General features: G+C 28.1%; 1 protein-coding gene across 1 annotated transcript; it reads left to right on the top strand.

The window, feature by feature from the left end:
* Positions 1-3,033: 3,033 nt before the first annotated feature.
* Positions 3,034-10,667, top strand: LOC117180537 (luciferin 4-monooxygenase-like). Its single transcript, XM_033373034.1, has 4 exons — positions 3,034-3,090; positions 6,075-6,452; positions 8,641-8,806; positions 10,597-10,667. Exons 2-4 carry the CDS (start codon positions 6,090-6,092, stop codon positions 10,665-10,667), a joined length of 600 nt encoding a protein of 199 aa, XP_033228925.1. The 5' UTR covers positions 3,034-3,090; positions 6,075-6,089.
* Positions 10,668-12,119: the final 1,452 nt, after the last annotated feature.

Here is a 12,119-nt window from a genome sequence, read left to right as displayed (position 1 = left end):
TTAAATATTTTCTTAAAAGTTGGTTTTTTGGTTAAAATATTAATTTTTTAATTGAAATTGTAACAGTTCGATGTTTAATTGAAAGTTGATCTTTTTTAGCTAACAATTCATCTATTTGGTTCAAGTTCATGTATTTTGTTAAAAATTTTCCTTTTTTGTAGAAACTTAATCTACTTGGTTAATTCCATTAAAAATGGATTCGGTGATAAATTTTTGCAAAGATCCTTTAGATAATTTTTAAAAGGGTGGTGTTGTCTATAAGATCACTTGCAGGATCTGTAAGATGAATTACGCGGAACAAACGGGCAGACTTCTTAATACTAGGATAGAGGAACACAAAAGTGATGTTCGTTTAGGACGCTGTTATAAAAGTGTTCTTGCCAGACATACGACGGCATTTGTTGATGTTGACCATAAGTTTGACTAGAATAATGTTCAAATTTTTCATAGTGAAAGTAATGAGAGAAAGTGGGTATTCATGGAAATGCTTTATATTAAAAAACAAAAAAAGTTATCTATTAATTTAAAAACCGATTTGGATGGGTTGAACAAAAGTTATGCTAATATGATTAATTACATATAACGTAGCTGTTTCATGAATTCTGTTTTTCTTTTACTTTCTCTATTTCTGATGTAATTGTGACAGATATTTATATTGTGTTTAAAACAGATTGGCTTTCTGAGCCTCATTCGATTCTCAGGTATCAAAGAGAGAGCACCTGTTCGTGGGTGCTGTCAATTTCTACCACTTAAATTTTTTTTGCCTTGATAAGGGTACTGTGCAAGTATCGAAACGTTGGTAATGCAAATTTATTTATTTATGATTTTTATTTTATTGTAATTTGATGATGATACAAATAAAAAAGACGAAAGAAAGAAAAAGAGAAGAAAGGGAGTGTGGTTGGCTGCCTTCTCATGTTTCTTTCCTCTTTTTTATTTTTGTCCGAAAATTTTATTTTATTTTTTTGTTTTTTTCAGATTACAATAGGATTTTTGGTTTTCGTTTATTGGTTGTGGTCCAAATTTGGTCGTTGGATTCTTGTTTTGATTAACAGGATTTTGCATCAATTTGATTATTGGACGTTAAATGGGATTTTTAATTTGGATTTTGGTCTAATTTAAATTTCGTAAAATTTGAAAATTCAAGTGCTTATTGAAAAGTCATTTTATTTGAATGAAGATTAAAATTTGTGTTAGTTTAAATATTAACTATTATATTTTTTGTTAAAAATTCGTCTCTTTTAGTTAAAAATTAATTTCTTCTGTATAAAATTCGACAATTTCGTTAAAAATCAATTTTTTGGCTGAATATTCTTCATTCATCTCTGTGGTAGGAAATTTACCTTTTTTTAAATTGTTGTTTTTTAGTTTAAAGTTCAATTCTTGTCTGACCATTTAACTAGTTTCGTGTAATATTCGTGATTCATATTAAAAATTAATCTCTTTGATTGAACTTTTAACTATTTTATTAAAAATCCTCTTTTTTTAATTGAAATTTAACTTTTTCATTTTTTATGAAAAATTGTCCTTCTCAGATGAAAAACCCTTTACTTTGTTGAAATTTCGTTTTTTGTTGGTAGAAATTTATCGTTTTTTTAGAAAATTTATCTCTGTAAATGAAAATTTAAATCATTTGTTAAAAATTCGTCTTTTGCTTTTGTTAGAAAATTATTTTTTTAATTCTTAGTTCAACTATTCCATTTTTTATTGAAAATTGATCTTTTTTAGGTAAAAAATGAACTATTTGGTTGAAAATTCTTGTATTTTGTTGGACATTATTCTCTTTTATATATAAAATTAATCTTCTTGGATAAAAATTCTTGTTTTCAGATTAAACAGTTTTTTACTTAAATTACAAATCTTTTTTGGTTAAAATATCAAGTATTGAATTTTTTGTTGCGAATTTATCTCTTTTGGTAAAAAGTTAATCTACTTTGTTGAAAATTCAAAATTTTGATTAAAAGTCATTTTTTGGTTGAACATTCTTGATTTCCGCTCAATGTTCCTCTCTATGGTTGAAAATTGAACTATTTTGTGGAAAAATCGTTGTTTTTTGTTGATAATTGATTTCTATTTGAAACTTTTACCCATTCCAGTTGGAGATTCATCATGTTAGTTGAAAATTCATCACTGTTTAAATATATAACTATTTGGTTGAAAATTTGTTATTTTTCTTTTGGTTGAAAATTAGTTTTTTTAACTAAAAGTTTAACTTTTCTTTTCTTGCTAAAAATTCCTCTTTTTTTAGTGGAAAATTCATGTCTTTTGTGGAAGTTTTGTGTTTTTCTTAGAAATGTATCATGTTAGGAAAAAATTCATCTCTTCGAAGGAAAATTTGTATATTTTGTAAGGAAATTCGTTTTATTAAAAACGAATCTTCTTGGTTAAACATTTATGTTTTTGGTTTAAAATATAACTGTTCGTTGAAACTTAATTCGTTTTGGTTGAAGATGAAACTATATTGTTAAAAAAAAGTCTTTATAAAAATTAATTTTTTAACTCGAAATTTAACTATTTCATTCTTAGAATAAAATTGATCTTTTTTATTTAGTTAAAAATTCATCTTTTTAAGTTGAAAATTCAACTACTTTGTCATATACTTTAAGCATAAACACTCAATTTAAATTCCTTTTTTCATTTCATTGTAAAAAAACAAGCCGCTGCGCCTCATTTCACGGTACTAAAAAGCGGATATTATTTTGAAAATATAAATCAGATAAAGAAATTCCTCACATATAATCTGAATCATAAATAAAAATGGGAAAACAAAATGTATTTTACTTAAAAATTACTGAAAAAATTTATTTAGAGACGCCGATATCTTCAACTTCCGGCCTAACGATAAAATTATTTTGTTCCTGCCATTTTTTCACGGCTATGCCTTCGAAGTGATTGTTTCTGCCACTGTAATTTTTATAAAATATTTTGACCTGGAATTATTCCTGGATTCATTTGAAAAATTCAAAATCACCCATCTGCCTCTGATTCCACCAGTCATGGTCTTTTTTAGCAAAAAGCCCGACTGTTTCCGGTCGTGACTTTCGCAGCGTGAGAGAAGTCTTCTGTGGATCAGCACCACTCTCAGAAGAAGTAAGTTTTTAAAAAACAAAGTTTCGAGAATGTATACGGAAAAGAGGAAGAATTCTGAAACGAAAGAGTCCAACATGCGGCTTCACCAACTTTAATTGCAAGATCCTTGCATATAGTATTTTCAACCGATTATGGTAGTCTCTAATCTACCGGAAATTTTAAGATAAAAAAAATGCGTCGGGTTCTTTTTGAAAAAGCCAACTCTTATTCACAGAGTATTTAAAAATACGCAAAATCCTAAACATTTATTTTTGTGGTGTTCAGTCATCGGTACCTTCATGTTATACTTTCCAATCTGTTGTGATCAGTCTAAACTCTTTAATCTGGGTTTGGCAGTCTAAACTCTAAAATCCAGGATAAGCAGTCTGAATTCTCCAATCTGGAGTTATAAGGCTTGACTCTCGAATCTAGGGTTAGCAGTCTAGATTCTAAACCCTGGGGTTAACAGAGTAAGCTGTCCAAACTGCGGTTGGAAGTCTAAACTCGCCAATCTGAGGTTGGAAGTCTAAACTCTCCAACCTGGGGTTAGAAGTCTAAACGTCTAATATGGGGAGGGGGCAGTCTAAACTCTCAAATTTGGATGTAGTAGTCTACATTCTCGAATCTGGCGTTAGCAGTCGAAACTCTTCAATGTGGGGTTAGCATTCTAAAGTCTACCATCTCGTTTTATGTTGACACTTCATGCCGCTACGCGTGCGTGGCATTACCGGACAGCGCAAAACGAGCTTGGAGAGTTTCGACTGCTAACCCCAGATTGAAGAGTATGCATGTTTATAGAATATTTTATAGAGGATGTTTATAGAGTATTTTCCAATTGTTTATGATAGTCTATAATCTTACGGACATTTCGAAACTAGAACGAGAAAAATATATAAGCCCTTTAAAAAAAAACTCAATTTTATTATTCAAAATATTTAAAACTAAAAAATTTAAACATTAAATTGCATAGTCCTTGTATAATGCATATACAGGGATCGGATCATGCGACTTGTTCGGATTTTTCACTTTTGTAAAAACTACGACTAATCGACTTTTTTCCGTTAATCTCGAGAAGTAGGCTACACTTAGTTCTGATATTATTCACAATGAAACTTTTAAAATTAAATTGTAAGTAGACAAAAGTTGTTCCATTTTAGTTGAGAACATTACAAATTAATTAGTTTCTCTTACTTAGACAATTTTTAATTAATAACGTTCAAAATTGAACAATGTATAATTTCGTGAATCTGTAATAAAAGTTTTAATTTTTTGAAATTGCAAGCTTAAAGAGTCAAACATCTAAAAATCGAAAGATTTAAGGTCTATCAATTTCACATTCGATTACATTTTTCACACTCTTTCTCACATTCCCCTATATTACCTTTTCACCTTTTCTTCGGTGTTACGCCTAAATGTGAAGTTTATTAATAGAACCAGACAAGAAAATCGAACTATTTTTTGTTGAAAGTTCAATCTTCTTGTTTAAAAGTTCTGCAAATTGGGTAAAAATTTAACTGCTTTCTAAAAAATTCGTATAAATTTCAACTACTTGATTAAAAAAAATATATATATTTTGTTGGAAATTCAGCTCTTTTAATGAAAAGTACAACTTTTTGTAAATGCAACTGTTTTCTAAAAACTAATTTTTTAATTCAACTTTTTGGTTATAAATTAAACCATTTTTTTCAAATGTACTTATTTTGTCTAAAAACTCCTTCTTCTGGTCGAAAATTTTAATCTTTTGTTCAACATTCGCCTTTTTGGTTAGAAAGTTCATCCTTTTATATTGAAAATTCCTCTTTTATGAATGAAAACTCATCTATTTGATTGAAAATCCATCTTTTTTGGTTGAAAATTTAGCTGTGTTATAAAAAAATTGTCTTTTGGCTTTAAGTTTTTCGTTGAAAATTTATCTTTTTGATATGAAAATTCTCCTACTTTAGCCGCAAATTCAGCTATTTGATTAAGAAATTAATTTTCTCCTTGAAAATATATAGTTTTGAGTTAACGAATCAACTCTGTTTTAGAAAATTATTGTTTTTGTTTAGAAAATTCAAAAATTTTGTTGAAATATTTTTTTTCTTAACTGAATAATTATCATTGGTATAAAGGTTTTTTCCCTGAAGATTAATTTTGCAACTGAAAATTCAGCTATTTCACTTTTGGTTGAAAATTGTTTTTTTTTTAAATTTAAAGTTCAAGAATTTGATTGAAAATTCATCTTTTTAGGTAGAAAATTAATCTTTCTGTTTGAAAATTTACACTGTTAGGCAGAAAATTCAACTATTTTGGTTAAAAAATTAAACATGTGGTTAGAAATTAATTTTGTTATTAAAAATGAATGCTACTAGGTTGAGAAATAAAGTCTTTTAAAGAAAATGTATCTATTTAGCTTGAAATGTCAAAAATTTGGTTCCATTTTTTTCTTTCTGGCATGAAAAATCTTTCTTAATTTAAAACTATACTCTCTAGTTCAAAATTTGTCTTTATGGTTTAAATATTCATCTTTAAAAGTAGAGAATTAAACTATTTGGTTAAAAATTCAACTGGTTTTGAAATTAGTCTCGAATTTTTTAAATATTAACTGTTTGGTAGAATCCTATTTCTTTGTTAACTGGAAAAAATTGCCTTGGTTGCTTCAAAGTTCCATTATTTGGTTGTAAATACAAGCGTTTGGTTAACAATTTTTTTTGTATTATAAAAATTTGAACTATATGTTTGAAAATTTATCTTTTCAGGTTTGAGAGTCTAATATTTTCTAGAACATTCAACTTTTTTGTAGAAAATTCAGTTTTCTTTTTTTAAATAATACTATTTTGTTGAAGATGCAATATAGTTCGACCATAAATTTAGGAATATGGAACATGAATTAATTTTATATAAGAGAAGTTTTTGGTATGTTCTCAAAAATCGGCCTGATCTTTCAGTTTTGGGCGCATTTTGGACTTTCAAGTCGGTATTTTTATTTTCTATGAAATTGATTATACACCTTTGTTATTTCGCAGGTGATAAATGAGGTAATGAAACGACTTGGAGTTTCATGGATTCAGAATTGTTATGGACTGACAGAATTCACAATTGGTGGACTAGTGTCTCCAAGGCAGGGTAATAAACCCGGAAGTGTTGGACGGCTTTATCCAGGAGCTTTATGTAAGATAATCGATCTACAAACCTCGGAATCTCTTGGAACGCATATGACAGGAGAGTTGGGCATGAAAGGTGATCAAGTTATGCTAGGATACTGCGACAATCCAAAAGCTACTAAAAGTGCTATTGATCAAGAGAATTGGCTCCATACTGGAGATCTTGCTTATTACGATGAGGATGGAAAATTGTATATTGTTGACAGGCTGAAGGAGCTGATTAAGTACGAAGCAGTTCAGGTATTGTCTAATTAAGTTAGAAGATGTTAGAAATGTTACTAATTCATTTTTTGTTCAAAATTGATCTTTTTTAGTTCAAAATTTATGTATCTTGTTGAAAATTCGTCTTTCTGGTGGAAAAATCGTATTTTCCGACAAAAAATTAATCTTCTTCGTTGAAAATTCATATTTGAAAAAAATCAAGTATTTAATTAAAAATTCATTAATTTTTTTGTTTAAAATTTATCTTTTTGAGTTCAAAATTTAACTATTTTGGTAGAAAATTAATTTTTTTGGTTGAAAATGTAAGTATTTGGTTTAAAATTGATATCTGTTGTTATAAATTTGTCCTTTTTGGTAGAAAGTTAATCTTTTTTGCCTGAAATACATCTTTTTCGTTAAAAATGGAACCATTTTGATGAAAAATTAAGTTATTTAGTTGGAAAATCGTTTTTTAGTTAAAATTTTTTTTAACTGAATATTTAACTACTATATTTTTTCTTGTAAATTTATCTATTTTTGTTGAGAATTCAACTATTTGGTTGGAAATTCATGTATTTTGTTAAATATTCGTCTTTGTTAGTAGAAAATAAATCTTCTTACTTGAAAATTCATACTTTTTGTTAAACAATCGTTGCTTTTTATTTTAGTTGAAGTTCCTTCGTTTAGCTGCGAATTTAAATGTTCCATTTTTTCTAGTAAATTTATATGACTTAGTTGAAAATTTATATATTTTGTTGACATTTGGACTTTTTGTAGAAATTGTATCTTTTTCGTTGAAAACTCAACTACTTGATTGAAATTTGAGCTAATTTTTTTTTAAAGCTAATTATTTGGTTGGTGATGTATAATTTTAGTTAAAAAATCATCTCTTTGGTTGAGAATTGAACTATTTTTTCGAAAAATTGTTGCTTTTTAGTTAAAAATTTATTTTTTAACTTTTGCAGATAAAGATTCGTCATTTTAGTTGAAAATGTATTTCTTCGGATAAAAATTAAAAAATTAATTTGAAAAATCAATCATTTTGATTTAAAAAATAGCTTTCAATCTGAGCATTCAATTATTCCAGTTGAAGATTTATCAATTTAGTGAAAAATGCATCTCTTCGTTGGAAAAATGAACTATTATGTTGAAAATTAATTTGTTTAATTTGAGTAAAATTGTTTTTAAATTAGAAATGAAACTTTCCTTTTGAGTCTAGTTTAGGCGACTATAATTTTATGCAATCCAAAGTAGTCCTATGCGATCCTAATAAATCTTAGGTAATCCAGAGTATTTCTACATATAGAGGTAATTAAGGGTAATTCGATATAATCAGAAGTAATCCAACTTCTATGGACCGCATTTTTAGGAGTTATTTCCCCCTTTGATGAAAAACTTTTTATTTGCGATGAAATAGTCAAATTGATGGAAGTTATGTAAAAATGGGGTTGTCATGGGAACGTTAAAATGAGGAAGAAAGGGTCAATTTGTTGAACGAAATCGCACTCCCGTAAACCCCTTAAAAAAATTGCGTAAGAATCAAATAAAAATTATATGGAATTTTTTCCGATTGAGGCAAATTTGTTTTTGGAAAGAAAGTCTAATTGAACTTGACAACCATAATGAAAATTAATCATTGTGGCGCCCTGCGCCTAAAAAACAAGTGTTCCGTGGCCTACTAAAACGTAAATAAGTCGTTCAGAACTCTCCCTCTTATACTTTTCCTCTCTTACTCCCCCTGAATTTCCCTACTTCCGCTCCCCAAACTTCAACTTTCGCTTCGCCTTCCTTCCTCAACTTCTTTCTCAACTAACCTTCCCTTAAAGTCTTCTCACTTTCTGTACTCCCCTCATTTCCTGTTAATAATTCTACTAGTTCCGCTTCTCCCGATTCCCTTACTTACTCTCCCTTTATTTCCAAACACTTCCCCTACTTTCCCTACCCTATCTTCCCCTTACGGATCCTGTTTTCCTCCCTTCCTTTCCCTTGCTACCCTTCTTTCGCTCCCCTAATTTCCCTAACTTTCATACCACTTGTGACTTTTCCCCTTACTTCCAATCCTCGTGAAAAAGTACGACGGACGGCTACAAAAACCCTAAAAATGGTTTTAAAATTTTTGAAAGAAAGGATTTGAATTCTAAAGCTTAATTAAATTAGGCCTTCCTCTCCTAATTTTATTATTATTATATAATGTATCCCAAAATATCTCATTTTACTTGGCGATAAGGTGGCACCAGCCGAGATTGAGGGCATCTTACTGTCTCATCCAGAAGTTAGAGACGCTGGTGTGACTGGAAAACCAGATGAAGTTTCTGGTGAAGTCCCTATAGCATTCATCGTCAGACAACCCGGCTCCACAATTTCCGCTTCCGAGATCTGTCAGTTTGTCAAAGGTAAATGAATATTCAAATTGCAGAATATTCTATCATCAAGTTATACCAAAAAATCAAATAGAAAATCAAATAAAACAAATCAAATAAAATAATAAAAAATCCAATTAGAAAATCAAATGAAACTGCAAAAATTATATTTTAAGTTTCCAATATTTATTTTCTTAAATCAATGATTCCAAATTCTGAAACTGTTTTTAATATTGATATTTTAGGGTGACTGCAAGTAAGAGAAGTCCTGGGAATCAGGGAAAAGTCAGAAATTTTGAAAGAAAAATTCCAAAAGACAGGGAATTTCTGGAAGAAGCACTTTTAATTAACTGTCAAAAATAAATTTGATTAGCTTTCTTTCTCAAATTACTTTTTAGTAACTTTTTTATTATGAAGGAACTACAGTTACTTTTTTAAATAAAAAGATCATTTTAGTCTCTCTTTTTCTATAAATTAACCCTATTGATTACCCATTTCTGAATGTTCTTGAGTATTTTGAAATATTTAGAAATATTTTAAAGGATTCAAACAAAAAATTTAATGGATCTCAATAATTTGAAGACATTTCAAAGGACTTTAAAGATTTTAGAGTATTTTTAAACATTCAAAGGAATTTTCAAGCGCTCAAAAATGTTGAGAAATTTTAGCAGATTTAATAAATTTAACATATTTTAGAGTATTTTGTAATATTTCAGGGATTTTCTGAAAATTTAAAAAATTAAAGGTGTTCCAGAAGATTTTAAACATCTTATTGTGTATTTCAAAGCCCTGAGCACTTTTCAAGAACTTCAAAAATTTCCAAGGATTTTTAAAGGATTTTAATTATTTGTAGGTATTTAAACATATTCCAACGAATTTTTAATAGATTTTAATAATTTAAAGGTATTCCAAATGAATGAAAAATCTTAGGGTATTTTCGAAAATTTTAAGAAATTTTCAACAACTTCTTAAAATTGTATAGAAGTTTAAAATACTTTGAATGATTAGAAACATTTTGGGATATTTTAAAATATTTCTAGACATTTTTGATAGATTTCAATAATTTAAAGGTACTCCAAATAAATAAACAAAATCTTGGGTTATTTAAAAAAACTGCAAGGAATTTTTTTATAGCTTTATAAGATTCATGGGTTCCAAGAACATTTTAAATGGTTTGAAATATTTAGGGAATTTAAAAATAATATACGGCATTTCCAAGAGATTACAATTTTTTAAGAAACTTACAAGTTTTTGAATGATTTGAAGGGATATAAACAAAATGTATGATGTTCGAAAGAATTTCCTGGGATTTCTGAAAATATGGAACGATTTTATCAGACCTTTCTGTTCTAATATATTTATAATTCTAATGTATCAAATAATGGTTCTAATAAATGGTAACTAATGGTAGCTAATAATGGTTCTAATATATCTTAAAAGATTTGAACGGATTTCATAACATTTCGGATGATTTCAATTATCTCAACTGATTTTAAAACCTCTCAAAGTATCTTAAAAAATTTTACAGAATTTTCGGAAATATAGTTAAATTTCATAGAATTTCACAATGTATAATAATATTTTATTGGATTGTAAAGAATTTACTAACAAGAAGTCAGAGTTTTTATAGGGGTTGAAAGTTTAAAGGGATTTTACATGTTTTTAAAAATTTAATTAAATGAATTTGAAAATGATCTTAAATTCTTATTCATTTATCCTGAGTTCTTTCACATTCTTTTATATTCTTTTAAATTCTCTTGAATTTTTTTATTTTACTCAATTCACTCGAGCCTACTTATTTCGATGAATTTTTTCATTTACAGTAGAAGTCCGATACTTGCCATCTGATCAGTGTACACTCCCCTTAAGGCGCTTCCGCAGGCTTGAAAACTAGCCCATGTATTGCTCTCACAAGTTTCTGTCCTACTAATCTGAATTGTATGGTTTCATATTTCAACCACAGACTATAAATGCCTAAATGCAGAACCTCTCAGATCGCTTTTTTCGAAAAATTGCCTGGTTCTTGTTTTATTGCAAGTAATTAGAAATTGATGCATTTTTGCGCCTGGGAAGTAGCAAACCACCACTGTAAGTGTACTCATGGCGAACATAGTTCGTAGACCCTCTGGCTGGCTATGGAACAGCGGGTGGTCCAAAGTGTCATTTTTTCGACGATACTTAAAACATCGTAAACCTAGAATCGAGCGGAGAATTTAGATTGAGTACCTGTCATGCCTCACTCAACTTTCCTATTGTTAGAGATCACAGTCGGTTGAAAGAAATGAGAAATTATCAAATATTAAGGAATTTCATTTTAATACTGAGCATTAGGTTCATTACATAACGATAAGACGATTAAAAAAAGAAAGAAGAAAATCGGTTAATCCGTTCAATTTTTGGATACACCTTTTTTCTCTCCTCTCCGATTATACGATAAAAATACTGAAAGAAAAAGATGCTGCACCCAAAATTGGAAACTGTAGAATGGGAAAAGTATGGAATTTACATTTATTTTATTTCCATTTTATTATTCATTTCATTTATTTATTAATTCTTTCATTCATTAACTCATTCATTTATTCATTTCATTATTTTAATTTTATGGTGGCAAGTTTAAATTGAAAATTCTGCAATCATAGAGAATCATAATTTGCCTATCTTTTTTCGAATCTTTATTTATTTCAAAAACAACTGCTTGCGTCACAATAAATGTGCTGTTTTGTTCAGAATTGTTGAACTATTTTGCTTCAAGATTCACATCATTTGATTCAATTTCATTGCTTTTCATTTGAAAAATTAAAATATTATTAACAGAAAGCGGAGGAGCCTTCTTTTTCGAGTTAGAAACCTAGCCATGGAATTATAATATTAAATGGTACAATGTGTACTGTTTATACTATGTTAAATTTTAATAAAAATTATAAATATATTTACAATCGATTTACAAATTTCTATTTTAAATTAATCTTTCTATTAATTCAGTCATTAAATTCTTTTGAATTCCCTTGAATTCTTCTAAACTCATTTCAGACATATTCAATTCTATTTTTTTTTTGTAATATTATTTAACTGTTTAAAATTGATGTGGATTTTTCAAATCATCTTATTGTATATGCATTTTATCAAATTCTTCTTATTTTCGTAAAATGCATCTAAATTCACTGCAATTTTACTTAAATCAATATTTTGTTTTATTTATTCATTTTTTCTCATTCATTTTAATTAGCAAATAATATTTAATACTAAAAATGAGTGCTTCCCATTTATAAAAGATTCTATATTAAGAATGTAAAAAGATTAGAATTTTTATCTTAAAATACTTATAGCCAGAAAAAGTTATGTATTT

This window comes from Belonocnema kinseyi, chromosome 9 (assembly GCF_010883055.1).
Source record: "Belonocnema kinseyi isolate 2016_QV_RU_SX_M_011 chromosome 9, B_treatae_v1, whole genome shotgun sequence".
Taxonomy (NCBI): Eukaryota; Metazoa; Arthropoda; class Insecta; order Hymenoptera; family Cynipidae; genus Belonocnema; species Belonocnema kinseyi.
The sequence above is the reverse complement of the archived record's forward strand: the minus strand, read 5'-3'. Positions and strand labels throughout refer to the sequence as shown.